General features: G+C 39.8%; 1 protein-coding gene across 1 annotated transcript; it reads left to right on the top strand.

Annotated features, from left to right (window-relative positions):
- The first annotated feature begins 1,797 nt into the window (after positions 1–1,797).
- On the top strand, positions 1,798–25,971 carry LOC112542405 (transmembrane protease serine 12-like). The gene is made up of 6 exons (XM_088138495.1): positions 1,798–2,086; positions 14,743–15,008; positions 16,261–16,403; positions 17,019–17,249; positions 21,016–21,070; positions 25,769–25,971. Exons 1-6 carry the CDS (start codon positions 1,905–1,907, stop codon positions 25,969–25,971), a joined length of 1,080 nt encoding a protein of 359 aa, XP_087994621.1. The 5' UTR covers positions 1,798–1,904.

Raw genomic sequence — 25,971 nt, 5'->3', positions numbered from 1 at the left:
CAGGGTTGCTAGCCAGACAGAATATCTTTCCCATCCATGGATCCATTAGCCCTAAGGCTTTGCAAATTTTACTAAGAAGCTATGGGAAAGCTACTTTTTGGAAAAGCCTAGTGGATTTAGGGACTAGCTGTTGGTCATCTTCTTCCAAGACTAACCTGCCCTCTTCCCAGTATGACTAGTCCTGAAGGGAGGTATCTGAGTTGCATACACTAAAATGTGGGGGAGGAGGGTGTAGAGGGAATTGAGAATGGCCTTGAAGGTCAGAAGGAAGAGCTGCTACCATGGCATTGGTCAGATAAGAGGGACTTGAGCCCAGGCCAAGAAAATAACTTCAGAAAACATCTTAGACAAGACCTTCCCTAGTTCACACAAAGATAAATTTAGGGAGGGGGAAGCTCATTCAGACTTGCAAGATTCTGTTATTATAACTGTTACAATAAAAGTAGTCCTGATCTATATGGCATTGGTTTCGTAGCCTGCTGTACCTTGTGGAGCTGATGGGGAAGGGGGCAGGGGAGAGACTGGGTGCCCTTCCTTCTTTTCATTGCCTGAATCTGGGTCTCAACCTCTGCACTGAATATCAGGAAGGAGCTCTCTGAGAAGGTAGATGGGAAGCAGCACTATTTTCTCCCTCCCCTTCATTGCCCCCACTATAGTTTGATCCAGTTGAGGAGCCCCAAAATATTGTTTCCCACTGTTCTGGTCCTCATGGTTATTAATGCTGGCCTGACCATAGAGGCTACAGCTCAACTTGGAATCCTATGCCCTTTGGGAAGGAATTACCTAATGGAGCCATTGAGACTGGAGGTTGTTGTCTTCTTGGTGAAAGGCAGTGAGGGGGATTGGGGTGAAGGGATTGGGTGCCTGATGCCACCAGTTTCTGTCCTCTTTAGCATCTAGGTTGTTGGGCTTTCCCTTTTGTGGCTGTGAGGTTTGCGTAGGTAGTAGTTTGCAACTCAGCAGCTGCAGCACTGGTCAGTTTCCCTTGGTGAGTATCCAGGGAAATAAGGAGGCACATTGGTGAATTACTAGAGGTTGGACTCCTGGCTCATCTCCAACTGTTGGAGAATGTCTCTGATATAACCATGGATAGCAAATTGGTGTCCATTAACTTCATAGCTATATAGGAAGTTCTACTGAGCCTGTGGGAGATAAGGTAGAAAGAAAAGAAAAGAAAAGAAAAGAAAAGAAAAGGATCTGCCAAAATTGAGGAAGTTTCTGGTGGAACCAGCAAGCTCTCTAGAACAAGACAAAGCCAGAATAGAAATAGGAGGTATTTCTTCCCATACAAACCAAGTGTAGAATTTTTTCCAGTCCTGCTTCCAGAGCAGATGAGAGAGATACCCACTATAGAATACCCTAAATTCTGCTCTAAGAAAATCAGAGGTTCATATATTCACAATTATTGCAAATCTCACAAAGAGAAATAGTTCCTGCTTAAAAGAATGATCGATTTCAGACAAAAATAAAGATGGCCATTCTGGACAAAATCAAAGCCATTCATATTAACAGTAGATAAATTAGATCAGCAACATAAAGTATCACAAAAGAGTACAAGCAATTATCTTCATCAGGCAAAATACTTGAAAAAGCAGAGGATGAGGATGAGGATGAAGATAGGGAGGGAGGGAGGAAGGAAGGAAGGAAGGAAGGAAGGAAGGAAGGAAGGAAGGAAGGAAGGAAGGAAGGAAGGAAGGAAGGAGTCTGAAAAAACACTACATTAATGAATTCTTTGTGTTCAGTGTTTATGTGGAAGGAGACTAAAGGCATTCAAATTAGGTTCTAATTTGAAATTGCATCCAGGATCTATTTTTATGCTCATTGCAGGTTGTTTTATGGACCCCAAATATTACACTTAATTAGTATTTGTGTTTTGATTTCTAGAATGTGGAACAAGGCCTCTTATGGATGAGGTAGCATCATGGATTCGGATTGTAGGTGGACATGATGCTTCACCCGGGGCATGGCCATGGCAAGTTAGTCTTCAGGTTTACCACTTTGGGGTAGGATACCAGCATGTTTGTGGCGGATCATTAATTACTAACAACTCAGTGCTGACAGCAGCACACTGCATTAAAAAATGGAAGTATGTATCCTTTAATTTTAAACCATTTTCAGTTAATTTTAGATAAAAGAAAAGTTTGATAAAAATTGTCTGATTTGAAAATATTTGTATATTTTTGTGAATCTATTTTGTCCTCCTGAATTGATTTATCAAGCATGAAAAGTACTATTAGAAATGTCCAGTTTTATTTGGGGCAAGGCAAAATTTTCCACCTAGTAAAATATACCAAATTAAGAACTGAACAGGATTGGTTATACAGAAAACAATGAAGAACCTGCATATGTAGGCAACCTGTGACTTTATAACTTAAAAATGTAGTTTGTTTTCTCATGAAACTTTATTTATTTATTTAAGATCATGGAAATATGTATTGAAAAGAATGAATTCCATGTCAGTCAAATTAGATTTTTAGGTGTGCCCCATAGGGCAGTATACAAGATTTATACAAAGCAAGACTCAAAACCAAAACCAAATTAAGCTTCACAAGTTAACAGAAAATATCCATCGTATAAAATGATTAAATCCTTTTTTAATAGTAATTTTATTGAAGATTATAATTACAACAGTAAAAACTAATACAACTGAAAAAATAGAACAAAAAGAGTAGAAGGTGCAGAAAAGAAAGAAAAAAGGGAAAAATAGAGAAATAGAGAAATAGAAAAGAAATAAAAAATAATATAGTAAAGAAAAAGAAAAGAAATATATAAAGAAGTGACTTCCAACCTTCATCACAAGTATAAACAATTTTAGTAACATCACCTTCTTTTAGAATACAACAAATGATCTCTTCTTCTCATATCCCATCTCTTATCTATAAACAAATCCTTAAAGCAGGGGTTCTCAAAATATGGCCCACGGGCTGGATACGGCCTGCCAGGGTCATTTATCCAGCCTGCCCGCCTGATTGGCCGCCGCTGCTGTCTGTCAGAAGTGGAAGTGTCGGGGCTGTGTCGGGAGCTGCAGGTGATGCACGAGGAGGGAGATCCCAGAGCCGGACTATTCTACATGACAGGTATGCCGGGTCTGGCGGCTCTCCTCCTCTCCTCAAACTATAGTCCGGCCCCCCAACATTCTGAGGGACTGGGAACTGGCCCCCTGTTTAAAAAGTTTGAGGACCCCTGCCTTAAAACTTCATCATTCAGTCCTGATCAGCAAAAGTCCATTAAGGATTACCAGACTTAACAGCATATCTATTTTAACCTTGATCAAATAAACCAACTTTATATTCCTTCCTTTTACTTTTAACAATCTTAAAGTTTAGTCCTTTCAAATAATGTCATAGAACTTGATTTCATTTTTTCTTTGTCCCTTCTCACAAAATTCTTTAAACTTTAACAAGCCTTTTTTGTAAATCTCATATAGGAAAATTATCCAGGTCACTCTCTTGGTTTGTTGTTTGTATTTCCCTTTTAATTATTAAGACATCAGCCAGTTTTTTTTGTACGTCCAGTGTAACATATTTTCCCACGTCATTTTTGTAGCCTGTCATTTTTAAATCCACTTTCAACTCAGTCTCAATCTTGTCAGATAGAACTTGCTACTGTTCCATAACATCTTTTAGACAGTCTATCTATAGAGGCAGACACTATTAAGATTAACTTCAGGTTCCATTGTTCAAAAATATCCTTCAGTGTGTCCAATGTTAAAATATTTTGCTTCATTCTGTAATTATAAGTTGAGTATGAGTGTTCTTCTCCTTTAATTGTAATCTTTACTTCCTCTAAATCCCTCTAGTGTCCAATTTTTAAAATTGCATCTTTTTTTTAAAATTAAAACAAATGCATTTTCCCATGGGAAGGATTCTTTATAATTAATTCCAAAATTTTATTTCAAATTTATCTGCACCCTTAGTCTGTTTGAAACTTTCTAAAATGAAAGTTTTAATCACCTTTTTTCTGTTTATTCCAAAAAAAAATTTTTTTTTAAGTTCTTAAATTTATAATTAAAACTTCTTTAGCTAAGGTTTGAAGGAAACTCACCTGGTGCTGTAAAACCTGTTGATCCAAAGGTTCCTAATAGCTGAAAAGCAGTTAATAAGCAATTTCCGAAAGTGATTAGAAAAGGAAGTATGCGAACTTAGTGTTCTTTCAAAGGTGCTGACCACCATTTGAGCAAGATGGCTATCCCCTGTCTCCCAGAGCTCTAAACCCACTGGAGACGGCTGTCTTGTGGTCTCCTCATGAGTAGCAGCTGTCTGAAGCACTTGTGGGCAATCTCAAGTCCTCTCTTTGTCTGGAAAGAAATTATTGAAGAGCCGGTCTACTCGCTGGCTCTATATTCTGCTGTGGTTGTCAGCTCCACTTTTTGCAGAGCTGCCTTCAGTCCACCATTTCTTCCCTGGAAGTCCCATAAAATGATCAAATCCTAACATTCAGTTCCTGTGGCTTTCATTGAACCATAATATTAAGTTTGTCATAGCAAAAGAAACCCCACACTAGAGATCTAGCAATCTAATAGCAAAAATGCTACCAAGTGCTCATTAGACTCTAGGTCAGGGGTCGGGAACCTTTTTGTCTGAGAGAGCCATGAACGCCACATATTTTAAAATGTAATTCCGTGAGAGCCATACAATATGTTTAAAACTAAATACAAGTAAATGTGTGCATTTTATGTAAGACCAACACTTTTAAAGTACAATAAGTCTCTGAATTCTTTTTAATAACGTTGTTATGCTGTTGCTAACCAATGATGAATAAAGTACTTCTTACCATTAATGCGACTTCTGGTGCTGCATGGTTTTGCTGATGGCTTTGTAGTCTGGTTGATACGTGGTGAGGTTAAGCTTCATGCAGGCGTTGAGACTTCCATCCGTTAAACATGATCGTAGGTTGGTCTTAATGTTCTTTAGATGCGAGAAAGACTGCTCACATGCATACTCTACGTAGAGCCAAACATTGTCAGTACACCAATACTCACACGATGCAGTGTGTGGTATGTGACGGGAAGCGCGTTCCAAGTTTTGACAATCAGCTGGTCCGCGGGTTGAAGTTTTTTCATTTCTCCCCACTTGTGTTTGCTCGCCAACTCTGCTTGCTGTCGTGCAAGTCTTTCCAAATCTTCATTCAGTGACTTGAACTTATTCACCCACATGTCTGAGGCCTTCAGGTCAGCAGCTTGTAGCTCAAAATCTCTGACGGAGACACCAGGGATGTAACTCAGGTCGGCGCTGTCCACTGCACACTCGTGTGGATGGGTGATGAACTTAAAAAGACGAGTGCGCTCACAAAATTCTCCAAAGCGCGCTTTGAATGACTGCAGGAGATTAGATGTGAAGCCCGCTAGCTGCTGAAGATCAAGATGTTGAGCAGGGTCACTTGCTGTGCATGCATCCTTAAACTCTCCCAGTTTTTCAAAGTGTAGTAAACGACCTGTTTCAATGTCGGCGATGAAGACTTCTAGCTTGTTTTCAAATGCAAACACTGCTTGTTGAAGGGATAAGACTGTATTTCCAACGCCTTGCATTTTCACATTGAGCTGGTTCAGATGTTCAGTCATGTCCACGAGATAGTAGAACTTCAGGAGCCACTCAGTGTTAGCTAACTCAGGATGCTCGACGTTTTTCATTTCAAGAAAAGTCCGGATTTCGCTCAGACAAGCCGCGAAACGGCTGAGCACCTTCCCTCTTGACAACCAACGCACATTGCTGTGCAGAAGCAGACCAGGATAATTATTCCCAACTTCATCCAGCAGTGTTTTAAACTGGCGATCATTTAAAGCTTGGGCAACAATAAAGTTGACCACCTGAATGACCAGCGACATCACCTCACCAAGCTACTCGCCACACATCTGAGCACAAAGCACCTCCTGATGTAGGATGCAGTGAAAACTTAGGATGGGTCTCTTTTCATGTTCACAAAGAAGCGCTACGAATCCTCTGTTTTTCCCCACCATGCACGGAGCACCATCAGTACACACCGAAATAAGTTTATCCATGGGTAGATTTTGTTCTTTAGCGAACTCAGTGAAAGATTTGAATAAATCCTCCCCTCTTGTTGTCCCTTTCATAGGGAAAACAGCAAGACTTTCCTCATGTAGTGTGTCACCGACAGCATACCTTGCAATCACGCTGAACTGGGATAAATGGCTTAAGTCTGTTGACTCATCCAGAGTGAGAGAAAAGAATGGTGCTGCATTTATGTCCTTCACTTGTGTTGCCTCAATTTGATTTGCCATCATGATGGTATGATCGTGAACAGTTCTTGTCGACAGAGGCATGTCTTTTATTCGTTTGATTATCTTGTCTTTATCCAAAAAGTCGTCAAAAGGTTCATTGGCAACATCAAGCATGAATGTTTTGGCATACTCCCCATCTGTGAATGGCTTTCCGTTTCTCACAATTGCTAAAGCACCAGCAAAGCTATCCGAATTCCAGTCACCTTGTTGGGTCCAAACACGGAGTTGCTGCTGACTAGCTTGCACTATGCATAGTAGCTCTTGACATGCTTTCTTCCTGCTGTCCCCCGCAGGATATTTCGATGCAAATGTAGTATGGCGTCTGTCGAAGTGCCGCTTTATATTTGACCGTTTCATTGATGCAATTTTATCATTGCATATTAGACACACTGCAGAACCTGCTGTCTCCACAAAGGCGAATTCCTCTGTCCATTCCTGCTGAAAAGTACGATACTCCTCATCTTTTTTTCTTTTAGGCATCTTCTTCAGTAAAAGGGTTTCTGCAATTAGCTAGCTGACTGAGGTGAGGAGGATACCACCCCAGGTAGTGGTCCGTGGGGCAGGGCAGAGGTAATGAAGGCAGGGTAGCCAATTGCGGGTGTAGCTGGTGGGATGGACTCTTACAGGCCGTCAAGGAGGTTAGGCCCAAGCCGGGGGCTCGATTTTCGGCCACTGGTGGAAAGTGGCACCGTGCCTGAAATATGTCTCGTACCTCGTTGGGGCCACAGACAGGGGGCCAGCCCAAGATGAGGACTCACCCAGGGGCAGCGGAAGCAGGATGCAAAGCGGTGCACCCGGATCGCATTCGCGTGGGCCGCCGACGGGAGCTAGGCCGAAGCCGGGGCCTCGATTTGCGGCTGCCTGTGGAGGACGATGTGGCTCCAGGCCCATTTGGCTGCGGATGCTGCGGGGCAAGGTAGGGTGAGTCCCAAGGATGCCGGATGTGATGCGGAGGAGGGCGTGGCCTGCGCTCGGCGGATAGAAGACGTGTTCTAAGCCTTATCCCGTTATTTTTTTTATTAAAGATTTGGCAGCGAGCCAGATGCAGCCATCAAAAGAGCCACATCTGGCTCGCGAGCCATAGGTTCCCGACCCCTGCTCTAGGTATTAGGAGCCTAGCACTTTGCTAAGGATTTTTCTCACACAGGTGAATATAATAAACAGTAAAACAGATAATGAGGCAGATTTTCAATCTGGAATTAGCTGCATGCATAGAACCTTGGAAAAGGAAATTTGGCAACCAACTTCTGATATTAAAAGACAAAATGGATATTGGAAAGAAAAAAATGGTAAAGATTCCGTCAGGTTGAGCATGACCCTTTATGATTACATAGACAGGTCCGTATAATTTTCTTGGTAACTATATGGAAGTGTTTTGCCATTGCCTTCTTGTGGGATTTTTTTTGCGGCTTCTCAGTGTGGCCTACAGCCTTGGGATTTCCTGGTGGATTCCCACTGAAATACCACCCAGGTCCTAGATTGCTTACCTTTTTGTGATCAGTCAAGGCTAGCTTGACTTCAAAGGAGAAATCAGCCAGTCAAAATATTCCAGAAATTAGCAGCTAAGGGAAAGGAATATTTTGTCTGGACAAAATTATGCCTATGTCTCCCTAAGCCCAGGGATGAGTAACCTCTTGTAGCCAAGAGATACTCTTAGCATTTTTGGAAGACTGAGAGCCACAAGCTGGATGGGTACAAATCATATGTGTGGGTAAGACTGGGGATTGGTGGGGGGGAGGTGTCTTTTTTTTTTTTTTTTTTAACAACTCTGATGTGCCTAGTTTAGGATCCACATTAAAATTCTCATATACTTCTCACTTTGAAATGGCAGGAAATTGTGCTGACAATCATGGTATGAGGGCCACAAACAGGGAATTCAAGGCTGTCCATCCCTGCACTAGTTCATAACAATGATGTATATAAACACCTGACACTAAAAGAGGGAGTGAGGAACATAATACCTCAGGGAGAGCACTGGAAGATATTGAAATCACAGGAAAGGAAAGTGGAATCACAAGGTACAGTTGCATGAAAAAGTTTAGGGATCTTTTTGGTCAGATTGTTTCTATGAATTCCTAATTCAACATAAGCTGACACAGTCTTTGGATGTTACAAAGTTAAACATGACATCTTTCTACAATTTTGTGTGTAATTGTTATTCAAAATAAAAAACAACTGTGAATATGGCAGGTGCAAAAGTTTGGATAACCTTTCTGGGAGTACGGTGTAATACCTCCTTTGGCAGAAACAGCAGCTTTGAAATGTTACTTGTAAATACCGGTTCTCGCTTTTGGAATTTTTTCCCACTTTTTCTTTCAGAACACCTTCTAATTCAGAAATATTTGCAGGTGTCCTTACATGCACTGAATGTTAGATATCTAGCCACAGATTTTCAGTCATATTCACGTTGGGGACTTTAAAGTCCGTTTGAAAGTCTTTTTTCTTTCCTGTAAGTACTTTGCGCTTGATTTAAAGATACTGTTTCAGATAATTCTGTTGCTGAATTATCCAGCCTCTTTTCAGCTTCAGTTTTTCACTGAGTGGGACATTACCTGAAAGACCAAGGAAAAACTCTGCTAGAACTGCTCCCCCAAGAAAGTCAGATCTGCAAAAGAAAACCTAGAGGTCCCTGTAAGTGACCTGATGAAAAGTTTAGCTGACACTGGAAAGATTTCCCACAGGTGCACAGTACATGTTGTTTATACAAAGGTAATATGCATGGAAGAGTTGTCAGAAGGTCGCATTTTCTAACTTCATCATAAAAGTTATTGTCTAAAGTATGCAAAAAAAAAATGTTGACAAGCCTATAATGTTTTGGAATAAAAAGTTTTGGGTTGATGAAACAAAATGGTTTGAACTGTTCAACCACAATCATTCAAGATATATTTGGAGAAAAAAGGGTGAAGCATTTGAAGAAAAAAGCACCTTGCTAATCAGGAAAAATAGAAGTGGCTCTATTACACTTTGGAATTCTGTGGCAACAAGTGGCAAAGGAAATAGTGTGCTGGTGGAATTAAGAATGGATTCAAGAAAACATCAGCTGATCCGAGATGCTTCTATCCCACAGTCAGTGAAGAAACTGAAGCTGGGAAGAGAAAAAAGCTGAACAAAAAAAGCTGAAAAAATCTTTGCACCTGCCATATTCACTGTTTCCTTTTTTGAATTTGCAAATAAATAGTATACAGTCATGTGAAAAAGTAAGTACACCCCATTGAAATGTTTGACTTTTTCAACATATTTCAACATACAAATATTTGATCTTCATTTCAACAATATTGATAGATAAAGGGGATATAATATAACAAATATCATACACCATTTACATTTTGTAGCCCATTGTGTAATTTAAATAAAAATAAAGGCAAATTTCCATGTGGAAAAAGTAAGTACACTCCCTCCATCTTATCACTGCCTCCAATACCTAAAATTAGAATCAGGTGCACCAGATCAGGGGCAAATGATTAGAACATGATTAGAGAGGATCTGGAAGGAACCTGACTTATTTAAACCTCAGACCTTTAGTTTGACTTGCTCTTTGTGGTTGAAGTGTGTGGTGTAATAAAGCCTAGATCAAAAGAGCTCTCTGAGGCTTTCAGAAAGAAGTTTATAGATGCCTATGAGTCTGGGAAGGGATTGAAAAAGATTGCCAGACAATTGGGGATCAATCATTCTACTGTCCAGAAGATCACCTGCAACTGGAGAAGGTTTCAAAAAACTGCCAACAAATGCAAAGGTGACTCATGACATGAGCATGAGATTACAAGAACTTGAAGCAGTTACTAACAGACAATCCTGGTGAAAAGATGCTCATTAGAGCATGAAGAGTCAGGGACTTCCAGTGAGGGACTAATGGTCTCTTGACTGATTCCTTTCTTTGGGAATTGATGCCACCAGCGCTGTGGGCTAGGGCAGGATCCCTGTAGCCCAAATAATTCTCCATATGTAAAGGAGAATCCATGAAATCAACCCAGATGCTCACTGGACAGCCATTTCTTGCAAGGAGATCCTGAAGCAGAAGACTTTGTAATCGACTTGTGGTGAGCAACTGGGAGATGGGGCTTTTCCATCCTGTTGGAGGCTGTGGCATAACCGAAATTTAGGACACTAAAACTGACCTCCCCATTTCTAAAACACATTTTAAATGGTTTATTGCTCTTTTAGATGAAGAGAGGCTTTTTTTCAGCAACAGATAAGTGTATTTCCTTGGTGTTTTTTATATTTTCAATGCTTACTTTAAAAAAAAAAATTGATTTGGACTTTGGGATTTATGTATTGAGCAAAGAGTTGAAGGGCTGAATTATTGGGTGTTTTTATGAAACAGGTGATTTTTTTTTTATGGACTTTAAAAAGTTAATTTTGTTGAATCTGTACTTGTGCGATTGGAACTTGAGATTGCTGGTTAAAGATTTTTGTGGGAAAGCTGCTTTTTTTTTTTTTTTTTTTACTATAATGCTGATTGGAGGAGCTTTATAAACAAAAGTACCCTAAGACCTTGCTTTTTACCCATTTTTTTTTTTCTGTGTGTATGGCTTGTTATAGCTGGAGTTCAGCAAAGGGAATTTAAAGAGACACCTACACATTTAATGGAAGGTTTCACTACTAGAATTCTACAAGTGATAGAATTTAGAAACTAAATTTGAAGACTTTGAGAAAAAATTAGACAGATTTGATAGTGATATTGATTTGCAAACAAAATTGGATATTGGAAATAATATTGATGATGTTGTATGGTGTGAAGTAAGGCAATTTTCAGAACAGGAAACTGGAATAAGAGATCTGGATTTGGATGGAGGGCTAGATGATTTAGTTTGTCTTGAGCCTGGAGATAATGAGCTTTTTATAAAGCCCAAATTTACAACAATTTTTTTTCTTCAATATCCAAACCATAAAGCAGAAGAGTATTTTGGAGATTTTTCTTTTTTTGGATGTGCAGGAAGGACTTATTAAACCTTTGAAGACAGCTTTGATAATAAAAATGGATGAAGTGACAAGAAATTACTACTTGAGATTTCACTAGAAGAAAAGATTCAATGCCAAGCTCCTTGAAAAGAATAAAAAGGAATTTAAAGTGGACTTATGGGACCAAGGTTAAAATATACAAGTTATGATTTTGGATTGGTAGTACTGGAATTTATTTTTGGACTGGGATTGTATGATAATGTTTATGGATTTTACTGTTATAGAAAACTTAGGTGACTTAGGTGTTTACCAATGATAGATTAACTGATACTTCAAATGTTGGTAAGGACCTTGGGATAACATGTCTGTATAAATTTCTTTAACTTTGTTTCTATTTAGAAATTACTCTGGGGATTTTTGCTTTTAACTGAAAAAAATTAAATTATGACCTTGAGATTTGATATTTATTTATTTATCCAGTTTGTCACCACCCATCTGGTTGAATGAGTCTGGCAGTTTACAAAACAATTAAAATCAATTAAAATTACAATAATAAATAGAAAATAAAAAGATCCAAAATAATTGGCAGTCACTCAGGGAGTGTCATTGAGGCGCTAGCCAACCCCAGGATTGGGTAACGTTGTTATCCCCCCACGCAAGCTGGCAGAGCCAGGTCTTTAATTCTTTCCAGAAGGCCAGGAAGGTAGGGGCCTGCCGCATCTCTGGGGGAGAATGTTCCAAAGGGTGGGGCAATGGCAGAGAAGACTGTCCATCTGGGCCCTGCCAGTCAGCATTCTCTCCCTGACGGGACCTGCAACATGCCATCTCTGCCTGACCGGATGGGATGGGTTGATCTGACGGGGGTAAGACAGTCCCTCAGGTAACCTGGATCCATTCCATGTAGGGTTTTAAAGGTGATAACCAACACTTTGAATTGGACCTGGAAGCAGACTCGGACCCAATGCAGCTCGCGTAGTATGTGCCATTCTTGGGGCACTCAAAATTATCCACGTGGCCACATTTTGGACCAGCTGTAGCTTCCAGATACTCTTCAAAGGTAGCCTCATGTAGAGAGCATTGCAATAGTCTAGCCGAGAGATGACTAGGGTGTGAATGACTGACCAGAGAGCCTCCTGATCCAGGAAGGGGCATAACTGGCGTACCACATGAAGGTAGGGAAAGGCTCTCCTGGCCACAACTGCCACCTGTTCCTCAGGCAGGAGTCATGAGTCCAGGAGGACCCCCAGATTACACACCAGGTCCGTCTGGGGCAGTGCAACCCCATCCAAAACCAAAAGATGGTAAATCCTTGGATACAGAGGGGCCTCCAATCCATAGCCACTCTGTCTTACTAGGGTTCAGCTGAAGCCTGTTGCACCCCATCCAGATCCCCACAGCCTCCAGGCACCGCGAAAGGGTGGTCACGGCATCACTTACTTCACCAGGGATGGAGATGTATAGCTGGGTATCATCAGCATATTGATGATACCTCATCCCATGGTGACAGTTGATCCCACCTAGTGGTTTCATGTAGATGTTAAAAAGAAGTGGGGAGAGTACCAAACTCTGGGGTACCCAACAAAGGAGGGACTGTGAGCTGGACCTCTTGCCCCCAATCAACACTGATTGGGATTGACCTTAGAGGAAGGAAGAAAACCAGCACAAAACCGCCCACTCCCAACTCCCCAAGTTGACCCAAAAGGATACCATGGTCGATGGTATTGAAAGCTGCTGAAAGGTCAAGAAGAGCAAGGATGGATGCACTACTCCCATCCCACTCCTGCCAGAGATCATCCATGAATGTGGCCAATGCTGTTTCCATCCCGTATCTGGGCCTGAAACCTGACTGGAAAGGGTCCAGATAATTCGTTTCCTCCAGGATCCTCTGGAGCTGCAATGCTACCACCTTCTCTAAAAAGGGGAGGTGGGAGACCGATCGAAAATTGTCCAGTATGGTGGGATCCAGTGATGGCTTCTTGAGGAGGGGGTGCACCAGCACCTCTTTAAGGGCAGTTGGAAACACTCCCTCCCTCAAGGATGAATTCACCATTGCCTGGACCCACCTACTGTACATGTCACCTCCTGGGAAGCTTTAACTAACCAGGAGGGACATGGATCTAGTTGACAGGTGGTGGCATTGACCATCCAGAGGGCCCTGGCCACTTCCTCAGGTTCAACAGGATCAAACTGTTCCCAGATAACAGGGTAAGAATGTACCCTGGACATCTTTATAGACCATGCCTCATGCTTGGTATCCAACTGGAACTGGAATTTAGAATTTAGAATTGTTTTTGCTATAGAAATATTGTGTTTTATTGATATTACTAGAGTAAGAAGTTAATGTATTATTTTACTTATAACTGTACTGAAGAAAGTCGGAAGTTTTCTTTTCTTTTTCTCCCCCCCCTTTTTTCTTTTCTTCCTCACACTTCTTTATCTATTTCATTTTTCTACTTTTCTTTTGATGTCTTTGTGTATTTTATTCTTGTTTGAAACTTAATAAAATTCTTAATAAAAAAAAGAACATGAAGAGTCAGAAGCAACTGAGTGACTGAATAGTTATAATCTTACATAGAAATGCAACATGTTAAATATATACATTGAATATCTTTATCATGCAATGTGTTAGAAATTACTTTGTTGATATAACTAAAAAAATAGACACCAAATGTGAATAAAACCTTAATTAAACAATACTCCTTTACTGTTGTGTTGCTTTTTTAGCTAATACTATTTTCCACATTTTTAACTATTGTGAACTGAAAGATATAATGTAGTTTTCCAATGTTTTGGTACACTAAATCTGGGAGCTAATAGCTAAAATACATTTCTATCTTGTACAATTTAATGAAGTTTGGGGGAAGTGAGCAATAAAATCACAGAATTTATTATTATCAAAGCTGGTGGTATAATTTTTCCAACTCAATCAAAAAATTCAACCAAAATGTTTTATTAATTATCATTACTAGTAGAGATATTACTATATAACAATCTGATTATATCTCATATGCACTCTAGAGAGAATTAATATAATGCAAATTTAAGAATGTAGCATTATTTATTATTATTATAATTAGTTTTTGATGAATTGCCAAAATAGATTTAAAGAAAATTTTGTACTGTCAAGTGTTCTGAGTTGACCCACTGAGTTCCAATTCCAAGACGTCTTCTCATAATTTTTAAACATTTTCAGAAGAGCCAGTTGTTTTAATGTAATTATTTTGTATTGGGGCTACCAGATCAAGGCTGCAGACAACCATTAAATGACAGCAAAATAAAGAGTTTTTCTAGAAATACTCTAATTGGATTTGTACAGCCCAGATCTGGTAGTTTAGCCCTGCCAGCTGAAGTTCAGATCTGATTGCACTTGTCTTGTTTAAAACCAGGTTGGACCTTATGACTAAATCTTCTACAAGATATATTCAGCAGAGATTTCCTATCAGTAATCAAATTTCTGATTCTATAAAGGATGACTAATTCTGATTTTGGTCTAGTAACAAGCTTAATAGTTTTGCCCAGAACAGATGCCATGACAATTCTCAAGCAGTACTGAAGTTGCAATTCTATAGTAAACATTGTCTATATCGTTTTTTCCCCTCTCCTAGGAATCCATATTTTTGGAGAGCTGTATTTGGCTTGCATCATCTCTATCATCATGGGTATTACACTATAAAGAGTGATATCAAAGCAATTATAATCCATGCTCGTTTCAGGAGTGATACTTATGAAAATGATGTTGCATTGTTTAAATTACAAAATCCTGTCACATATAATGATTATATCCAGCCCGTCTGCTTACCTCACAGTCTTCTTTTTCTAAGTAATGATACTCCATGTTATATAACAGGATGGGGAAGTACAAAAGAGGAAGGTAAATGTTTTAATTTCCCTGTAAATTTATTGCTGAGCGCAGTCACAATTTGAATGACTTCATAAAGACTTTCTATGTTAGTTCCGTTTAGTCCATTAAGTGGAGAAAAGCCTATGTTGACTTTTGTGGTACACAGGCAATGTGTGTGTGTGTGTGTGTGTGTGTGTGTGTTTGCATTCAAATTTTGTGCTTATATTGCTTTTGTTCCATCAATTGCTGAGCATTATCTCTGAGCAGCTATCTCTTCAGTTTCTAGAATTTCAGTAAGCCCTGCTCATAGATTTTCATGACTATAAGTAATAAAAAATGCTGTTTCTTTTTGAAAAATGAAAGTGGGTAATTTTTGTGAATTACAGTTTTTACATAAATACTTGCTCTTAAGCAAATTGTTTTGACTGAGGAGTTCTACTTGGGTATCTTCATGTACCAAATAGGAACATAAGAAAAAAATCATTAATGGGCGGGGGGAGAGTCAGTTCAGAGATCAAGAGCAGGAACTATGCGTTGATACAGTTACATTCATTTAGTGCTTAAATAATTGTTTGATGTTGTTATGTAAATTATTTGATGTTGTTATGTAAACCTTATCAGAGAAAAAACTGCATATAGTGTGTTCATGTACCACATACACCAACAGTCTTCTTACTATCACTTGTTTTCCATCAAAACATCCTGCTCCCCAAACATCCTGTTCCATGGGCTGTTCCAGACATTTACTGACATTCTACCAATCACACTGGAAGTATTCTGAACCTGAAACTCCAGCCTCTGTTTTGTAAAAGGTACATATATGATTCCACACTAAGTTGAGTATGAGTGAAGTAGAATTTTGCTTCAGAAATTCATTCAGGAAAAATCCTAACAACTCCCTTGCGTAGGGTTAGTAAAGTAAGTAAGTAAATAAATAGGTTTATTGTTGTGACCACAGGTCATCATAATGTACATTAGTAAAGTACTGTATGCTGTATTCACTTCACACCAGACATGCAGGATTCAGCACAGTGAAAAACTCTTAACATCTCTAGTGATAACACATTGTATAAAAATGTATGCCTTTCCTCCCTCATATATATAAATCATTGTGGACAATGGATAAATCTTTAAAACAAAACTCATTCTTGTCTCTCCAAATATGGCTGCTATTCAGAAAGTAAATAGCTGTCAGTAGACAGCAATTTTGCTTATTGAGTTATAATTTAAAAAACAGAAGCATAAAGCATACTTGTAGCATTATTTTATGTTTTCATTACAGGTCACAGCAAATATATATTACAAGAAGCACAGGTTGTTGTTATTCCACAATATATCTGTAACAGATACGATTGGTATGCTGGAGCAATAACATGGAATATGCTTTGTGCTGGCTCTGAAAGTGGAGATGTGGATAGTTGTCAGGTAAAACTGAGATAATTCCATTTTTAAATTCCTTGCCTAACATCTGATTGGCCCCATTTGACATGTCAAGGAAAGAAGTTGCAAATCTAGGTGATAAAATTAGTTGACGCTTCCTGTAGTAAAAGAGGCCCTAGGAGTGTCATAATATAGTTCAACTAATATTTCTCACTTTGCTTAGAATATTTCAACTACCTTGTTTCCATACAAAACAAACACTTCTGAAAGAGAGATTGAAAATGGTTCTTTTCACCATCTGCATATATAATAATCATAAAACTTAACAGTGGATGAATATTCTTATGCATTTCTAGATCTGTAGCTTGACTTTCAGAGAAAGCATATTTATACTGGAACTGGAATCCCCAAAATATCCATAAAGAAATTTTGTAATGTGCAAACCTGCACCACTTACCCAAGAGGAAGCCCCATTGAATTTTGTAGTATTGCACTTTTAATGATTCACAAGATTAATTCATTCTTTTTATTAATTCAAGTTTTTCATATTTTCTTAGAAACAATATTTTATTTTAACATTTCATGTAAAAATAGGCTCTCAGCATCTTAAAATGGAAGTATGTTCTGAGCAAGATTCAAACTGACTCCTTCGTTTTTTAGGGTGACAGTGGTGGACCATTGATGTGCTATTTCCAAGAGTTCACAAAGTATTATCTGGTAGGAATAACCAGCTTTGGTGTTGGCTGTGGCCGACCAAAACTTCCAGGAATCTATGTACGTCTAATTAATTACAGAAATTGGGCACAAACTCTTTCTCTAAGTAGCAGAACTACTACTGTGAACATTCATAATGTTCTAATCTTGTTGATAATAAGATGGATAACATTCCATATTTCTCTATGAAAAATTGGCATGATCTCAGATTGTCTTTTAAACATTGCTTTCTCTTATGAACATGTATAAAACAAAATATTTTAATATGAATGCATTATGTTTAGCATACATTTTGTAATCTTTCAGTTATGTAGCCTAAATAGGTTGAAAAGCATTATTTAAACTAATTTTAAAAAGGAAACAGTTTGATTCAATTACATCTGTACATATATAGGCTGTGAATTTCATTGTGACTGTAAAATGGATTAAAATGTAAGACTATTTTAATATTTCAGTATTAGTGGTACATAGTGAAAATATTTTTCCTCCCAGAATGGGACTAATAATTTATAAAATTACATTATCTTATTTCATATACATTCAAAAGAAATGCCCTCCCCCCCATGGCTCATAACCCCCCAGGAGGTTGTGACGCAAAGTTTCAGAGCCACTGGCTTAAATCAATGTGTGAAGCCAGTCCGCAGTCACGCATGGCAAAGAGAATTAAGAAGAATTCCTCTAGGAAGCCCTAATGGCTTACGGAGGCTCTGCATCACAGATATGATATCCTATGGTTGAGGTTGGGCTGTAGGGAACAGTAGGGTTTATTCCTGCTATACTACCCTAACCCTGAACAGTGTGGCTGCGATGAGGACCTTGGAATGGATTGCTTCTATGCAGCCCCTCTCTGTTGATTGATCATGGTGGGCTCCCTGGTCTTCTGTGGAGCTCAGGGAATAAAATGATGGAAGAGACATCAGGACACTGTTGAAGACAGAGTGATCTGACTGATCATGTAAAAGCCCAAATTAGAGATTATACGGTGGCAATAACAGCAACAAAAAACATATCTATTTTTCCACTCTTACCACATCTGCAGATAGCTGGCCAACAGCCCTTTTTAAGGTGATCCATTCCCTACCAGGGAGGGATGGGCCCCAGGAAAATCTACAGGGCCACTCTGAAGAATATTCTAGTCATCTGACTGGTAAAATTGCTTGGATCCACTCAGAGTTGGACTTCAGGCAGATCCAATCAAGGTGACTGAGGCACAGTCTCAGTGTGATCTGGAAATTCCTGAAGAAGTAGACAGGATCCTTGGGACAATACAGCAACCTGATTGTTAGATCCATATCCCTCATGATTGGTGAAGGCCTCCTGGGAGGTGACATGGTTGGGTTCTGTGAAGGAATATAGACCTGGCTTTGGGAATGGGGGTGGAATAATGAACCATTAAGGGGGAGCTTCAGAAAACATTACTCAGCCCTGAGTAATAATTCAAAATAATCCTGCCTTGATTTTGTTTGATATAAGATGAGGCAGAGAAAAACTCTGATAGGCTTTCAAGATTCTGTTATTGTACCCTACAACAGTAAAGAACACTTCTGGCATCTGTGTGGTTCTTTTACCTTCCCTACCTTGAACAGCTGTCAGCTCCATACAGTGGTGACTTCTGTGAGGGAGTGGGTCATTCTGCATGCCTTGAAGGAAGCACTGATGCATCCCTTCTTCAAGAGACTATCACTGGACTAACTAAATCTTGGACAGTTTTTGTTCATTCTCCACCCTCCCCTTTCTGGGGAAGATTATTGAGAATATGATCAGTCTGCAGCTTCAAAGGGCCCTGATGATAACAGATTATCTGGACTTTTTTGAGTCAGGTTTCAGCTGCAGCATAGCACTGGATGGCATTGATCGCATTTGTTAACGACCTCTGATGGAGCTGAGATAGGAGGGCTGCAATGAAGTCATCTGTCAACACAGCTGATGGCACTCAGTTGTGTGGCTAACAGAATGATGCTGTCAAAGTCTTGTCTCAGTAACTAGAGGATGTGAGAGTCTGGATAGGGATATAGGCTTTTGTTTGTTTTGATTTTTTAAATTTCACCATTTAATTTTTTTTAATTGTAAAAAAGTTATGGGCATGCCATGATATGCCTACGTAACATCTCTGCTTTGCAAATTATACTGGTTACCAATAGACTTCCAGTTACAATTCAAGGTGCTATTTATACAGATTAGACATTAGGAAGAACATTTTTACAGAGCTGTCAATCAGTGGAATAGATTACTGTATGGAGTGGGTTCTTTCCCTTTACTGGAGGTTTTCAAACAGGGTGGATTGTCATCTATCAGGGATGGTGTAGTGAATCCTGTAGTGTGCTGGGGGTTGGACTTGATGACCTCTGAGATCTCTTCCAAATCTATGTTTCTGTAACAGAGTCAGCATGCTCCATGACCCATCCATTAAACCATGCCATTGGATGGGACCCAGGAAGCACGCCTTCTGTGTCACAGTGCCTACCCTCTGGAACAGCATTATCCTAGAGATTTGAACAACCTAACCCTGCTCTCCTTTAAATGAGCCTTTACGATCTGACTCTTCCCCCAGACTTTTGAATAGATGAAATGGGAGCTCCCTGTCTGTTCCACCAGGATGACCATTTTCCGTTTTTGCTGTCTGCTGCTTTTCTGTTGGTTTGAAATACGTATGCCACCCAGATTTCTCAAGAAGTTGGAGGCTTTAGAAATGTGAATGAATGAATGAGTGAATGAATGAATGAATACTCCATCCACTAAAGCCAGTGAATGAAACATGAGAAAGAACATCAGCTCATAAAGTTTATGACTTCGTGGTCTATACATTACAGGTAGTCCCCAGTTTAAGAAAGAGTTCTGTTCCCAAGGTCTATCCTTAAGTGTATGTAAGCTGGAACAGTATTATTGTATAATACTGTGTAAGTAGTATTGTGTAATTAATTTGAACTATTGTGAATTTAATTCAAATCATTGTGTATTGAATTTTGCTACAATAGGCTCCATTGTTAATATGGGTCATCTGTAAACTGGGTGTTCTTAACCCAGAGACTCCCTGTATTGCTCAGCGCATCAGAAATAAACAAGATGAGTTGAACTCTTAGCATGAATTGAACTTTAGATGTGGATGATGTCTTCCAAGGGCAAACTACAAATGGGAGATTTTAATTTCTTCAGCATCTCTTGTGAGATGAACTCTGCCAAGCATCATCCTTACATGACATTTTTGACTTGTCTTGCCAATAGCTTTCTCTTTCAGAGGATGGAGAAAGGCATCAAGAGGATAAGCATTATATCTTGTTTGTCTGCTTTTGTGACAGGAAAAGATTTTACTGCGCTGTTTCTATCAGAATACAAAATCTGCTTGGAAGATAACTGAGCTCTTCACCAGATTCACCATGAAGGCTTTGTATCATCTGTATGATGCTCACTATCTGGTAAGCAAATGTTATGTCTTCCCAAAAGAGATTAATATAAATTAGGATTACAGACATTGTAACAATTATTTGGAAGATGTGCTGCCACTCTTCATTAAAGCAGCCTACATGGATATATATATGCATCATTGATAAACAAGATTGTCTAAATAGACTTATACAGTATGGTGCAAAGTTTTAGGCAGGTGTGAAAAAATGCTGTAAAGTAAGAATGCTTTCAAAAATATATATTGTAATTGTTTATGTTTATCAATTTACAAAATGCAAAGTGAGAGAACAGAAGAAAAACCCAAATCAAATCAATATTTGGTGTGACCACCCTTTGCCTTCAAAACCGCATCAATTCTTCTAGGTACACTTGCACACAGTTTTTGAAGGAACTCGGCAGGTAGATTGTTCCAAACATCTTGGAGAACTAACCACAGTTCTCCTGTGGATGTAGGCTGCCTCAAATCCTTCTGTCTCTTCATGTAATCCCAGACAGACTTGATGATGTTGAGATCAGGGCTCTGTGGGAGCCAAACCATCACTTCCAGGACTCCTTGTTCTTCTTTACGCTGAAGATAGTTCTTCATGACATTGGCTGTATGCTTGGGGTCATTGTCTTGCTGCAGAATAAATTTGGGGCCAATCACACACCTCCCTGATGGTAAGGCATGATGGATAAGTATCTGCCTGTATTTCTCAGCTTTGAGGACACCACTGATCCTGACCAAATCTCCAACTCCATTTGCAGAAATGCACCCCCAAACTTGCAAGGAACCTCCACCATGCTTCACTGTTGCCTGCAGACACTCATTATTGTACCGCTCTCCAGCCCTTCGGCGAACAAACTGCCTCCTGCTACAGCCAAATATTTCAAATTTTGATTCATCAGTCCAAAGCACCTGCTGCCATTTTTCTGCACCCCAGCTCCTATGTTTTCATACATAGTTGAGTCACTTAGCCTTGTTTCCACGTCGGAGGTGTGGCTTTTTAGCTGCAATTCTTCCACGAAGACCACTTCTGGCCAGACTTCTCCGGACAGTAGATGGGTGTACATGGGTCCCACTGGTTTCCACCAGTTCTGTGCTGATGGCACTGCTGGACATCTTCCGATGTCAAAGGGAAGTAAGCATGACGTGTCTTTCATCTGCTGCATTGTTTTCTTGGCCAACCAGTGCATCTACGGTCCTCAGCGGTCCCTGTTTCTTTGTGCTTCTTCAAAAGAGCTTGAACAGCGCATCTTGAAAGCCCGGTCTGCTTTGAAATTGTTGCCTGGGAGAGACCTTGCTGATGCAGTCTAACTACCTTGTGTCTTGTTGCTGTGCTCAGTCTTGCCATGGTGTATGACCTGTGACATGAAACTGTCTTCCACAGCCTCACCTTAGTAGCAGAGTTTGGCTGTTCCTCATCCAGCTTTAAGCCTCCTACATAGCTGTTTTTGTTTCAGTTAATGACTGTGTTTCAACTGATATATGAAATTGATGATCATTAGCACCTGCTTGGTATAATTGGTTAATCATACACCCGACTCTAATCCTACAAGATCCCTGACTTTGTGCAAGTGTACAAAGTGTGCAAGTGTAAGAATTGATGCTGGTTTGAAGCCAAAGGGTAGTCACACCAAATATTGATTTGATTGAGATTTTTCTTCTGTTCGCTCACTTTGCATTTTGTAAATTGATAAACATAAACAATTACAATATATACTTTTGAAAGCATTCTTACTTTACAGCATTTTTTCACACCTGCCTAAAACTTTTGCACAGTACTGTTTGTTTGTTTGTTTAAGGGCTGTGCAGTGCTTCTGATTCAATCTCCAAAGGGTGCTTTGGAGAGAACAAGCAAGTAGAGTTTGTCTGCAGTATCTTAAAACAGCTCCATCTTGTCTTGAGATTCCCAGTGGCTGTTTTAAGGAGTCTACTTATTAATCTTAATGCGACTGCACATTTTTTCAGGATTGTATAGAAGCCTGAAAAACTGGGGCTCATTTAATGAATAGTGGCAGCATGTCTTTCAAATAATTTTTACAATGTCTGTAATCCTAATTTACATTAATCTCTTTTGGGAAGGGATACAATTTGCTCACCAGAGTAGGCAAGGCACCCTTTGCTGGCCAACTGGAGGTAAATGTTGGGAATGGGAAACTTGGCTTGGAGAACGCTTCCTCTGGAGATACTTCCAAAATTCCTTGGGTTATGTTCTGCACTAGCACTTATCATCTGACTGACTGCTCCAATTTGAGAACTCTAGTCACTTTGCCCCATAGTATTGGATACATTTTTGCTTTAAACAGTCCATACTACTGGAGATATGTTCCCTCCAGGTACCTCCCCCACATCTCTCCCAGGCCCCTAGGGACTGAATAGCTGATGCAGACCTTGATTCTATACTTTGTGAACTCTGGGGGGGATCAAGGCCCTCCTGATCGCTGAATGAGTGGAGCAAGTCTGAAGCTGCTGCTTAATCCAACTTCACCCACAAAAGCCCTCACCCAGAATTTGCTGTTATTTGAACTTGCTTTTCTCTATGTCTGTCGCTCCACTTCTTCCTGTAATGGGGATGGGGGAGGAGGAAAACTGTAGGAAAACAAGGTGGAGTCAGTGGTGGCGTATCCTGAACTACAAATTGGGGTACTTCTCTGTTCTGACAGGAGCCTCCTTCACCTTTTTTATTTCTTTTAGGTTAATCACAGTCATGAATGCAATCTGTTGTCCAATTTCTCTACTAGGAATTAGACTAGCAGGGCAACATTCCCCTCTGCACTTACTTCCTGGCCGTGCAATGGGTCACAGTACTCTCCTCAACGGCCCTTTATCCTCTTAATGGTGTAACCAAGCTTCCTGGGTCTTACGGAACTTTTCCCCAAGCCAAAATGTAGCGCATATAAGGCAGAGCATGCTCTCCAGACTACCACATTCGTCCCCACTTTTGACATATGACTATATCCAGTGGTGGTGGGAGGGTCAGCTACCATGTAGGTGTCATGCTTAGAATATTCTGCCTGGTATAGGTGGTACCTTTCTAGCTGCTCCTTGCTGCCAGGATGGGACACTGCTTGTTGAACCATTCCATTGCAAAATGGTCACTCAGGCTGCTTTCCATGGGTCTCCAGACCTGCTGTGCTGTTGGTGACATTTAATTCACTGGAAGGGCATCACCTTTCCTGCATGCTAGGCCTATCACCGCTGAATTTAGCACCACCAGAGTAGTACTGGAACTAGACCCACCTGGTAGCCACTTTAGGAACTCCCCTTCTGCTTTCCTGGGCCTAGGCCCTATTTTTTGGCTAGTTAGCCACGGTGTAGGGAGGGAGTCCTCTTTCTAAGCACAACTCAGGAGAGAGGAGCTAAAAGGATATATGATCTTCTCAAGAAGGCAGAGACTAAACTAAAGGGAATTTTCTTCCCAAAGAAAGAGGAAGTGATTTCTGTTCATACCATCTCACCTAAGAGCTCCATACTATTGGTTCCATAATTCTGATAATTAAGAACAGGGAAGTTCAGCAAAGAGAAAACAGACATTCTGAAAGTAATTGGCTACAGAAAGGAATGAGAACAGTGGAAGACTGCTATACTGCAGCTAATGGGAGTTTCATTTATTCTAGATAAAAGTTATAACGACACAGGAATGGTAGTGACAGGATATAAGGTTGATAGCTAAATATATATACTGTATGTATGTCTGCCTTCAGCCTTGACTCCCGGTGACTAAGTGGATAAGCCCAAGCAGTTTTCTTGGCAACATATTCGGAATTGCTTTGCCAGGACCAACTTCTTGGGGTGGAGAGTGACTGGCCCAAGGTCACCCAGCTGGCTTCATACCTAAGGCACCACTGGAACTTAGGTTTCCCTGCTCCTAGTTCAGCACTTCAACCACTAGACCAATCTGACTCTTGCCAAATACTATAGCAATACACAAAAATAAAACTAAAATTATTTTCAAAACAGCATATCAATTGACTTGATTCTCCCCTACTTTTTAAAGATGTTACTATTGTTCTGAAATAAAAACAACCAACTATATCTTTTAATAACCTTTATTATAGTGTTTATTATAATATTATCAGATGTTACAGAACAAAGGTGATTGAATTAAAATACAATATATGGCTACTTGGTATGCTCAAAGAACATGGCCCTGTATCATGCTATAAGCCAAGTCTGGCATTTACCACAGGTAAGCCAGTTACACATCAGTACAGCCAGCCATAATTTGCTGGATGCCTTTTATTTTGGCTGGAATCACCACTACTTTTGTGGTGGTTGGTTAGCTGACACTTTAAATATTTTTTATAAAAAACAATTAAACTGGAACAATGATCAGGGTGGAGAAAGACCACCCTGCCTTCCTTGATTGTCCCTATGGCACTCCCTCCAAGATGCTCATTGTGTAGAGGAAGAGGAAAGAAGAGACTGTTACAAACTGCAGCTCCAGCCTTCTGTATCTTTAAGTTAGAAATGGAAGTTAAATTGATTTAGCACCAGCATTTCATTTAGGTGACTAAATTGACAGCAGATCATAGTTATAAATTGTACTGAAGGTACTCAGCAATTTAATACATGATCCAACTTTGGATGTAATAGTGTGCCTAACATGACTAAGTATGTTATTGCAAATGTCACAGCTGGGTTCATGTATTACAGTAAGCCATGGTCTGTTTAGCCATGGTTTGTCAAAAACAATTGACGAGGTAACATTGCACCAAGTTATAAACATGGGTTCTCAGAACTTTCTACATGAAATAAGATCATAGGGTTTGATAGAAAGTGTGAACCCAGTCCAAATGCCATGCTCCCGAAAACATCTTGAAGTTGGGATTTGTCTTTTGAAAATAATTCAGAGACATTAATACATATTGAAGTGCAGGACTGTAACGCTGCAAAGTGATAATTTTATGTACTGATGGCACAGCACCAGTTAATAAAAGAGATTCAGTTGTTCCTGAGGAACCAGTTCTTCGGCACTTGAAATCAAGAACCCTAAGAAACGTCTATCATTCTGTTGAAAATTCATTATAGTATGTATATGTATAAAGGCATTAACAGTAATGTGGGTTTTACTTAAAATCAAACCTCAGATCAAATTCTCCTTTAAAATTGGGTACCCTACCTGTTGTGATTATGCTTTCATGTATGCAAGGGGATTAGGTTCATGAGCATTAGGAGGAAAAAAAAAAAAAGTGGAAAAAATGGTTACAGTATAATGAGTAAAGTCCGTTACATCTGGGCCGCAAAATTCGGGACGACTAGACGACAGCACATAAAAGTCGGAAACTTCTAACGCTTTGCTGCGGTCTAGTCGTCCGGATTTTTGCAGCCCAGATTAGTAGCCCCATCAGTGTGCGCAAAGCAAAATTATCAGCGCTAATGAAAGTAAAGGCACAGAAGTATCCCATTCTTGACATCTATAAACGTTTCCTCTTGCCTACTAAGTGGCATCAAAATGAGGAAGAAAATCTCCAGTTCGATGTCTTTGTCCAACTTCCCTGTAATCCTTGGTGA

Source organism: Python bivittatus, unplaced genomic scaffold (genome assembly GCF_059951505.1).
Source record: "Python bivittatus isolate LINGU-HERP-01145 unplaced genomic scaffold, Pbiv_v1 ctg000220_np1212, whole genome shotgun sequence".
Lineage (NCBI taxonomy): Eukaryota > Metazoa > Chordata > Lepidosauria > Squamata > Pythonidae > Python > Python bivittatus.
This window is presented reverse-complemented; position numbering and strand designations above follow the sequence as displayed.

What these genes read in the sequence shown, in the direction of transcription:
- LOC112542405 (XM_088138495.1), top strand. Translation starts at nt 1,905, where the DNA reads ATGGATGAGGTAGCATCATGGATTCGGATTGTAGGTGGACATGATGCT. An exon ending in CACTGCATTAAAAAATGGAA is followed by an intron (nt 2,087 to 14,742) that starts GTATGTATCCTT and finishes CCCCTCTCCTAG; the next exon opens with GAATCCATATTTTTGGAGAG. An exon ending in AGTTCTTCATGACATTGGCT is followed by an intron (nt 21,071 to 25,768) that starts GTATGCTTGGGG and finishes GCTGCGGTCTAG; the next exon opens with TCGTCCGGATTTTTGCAGCC.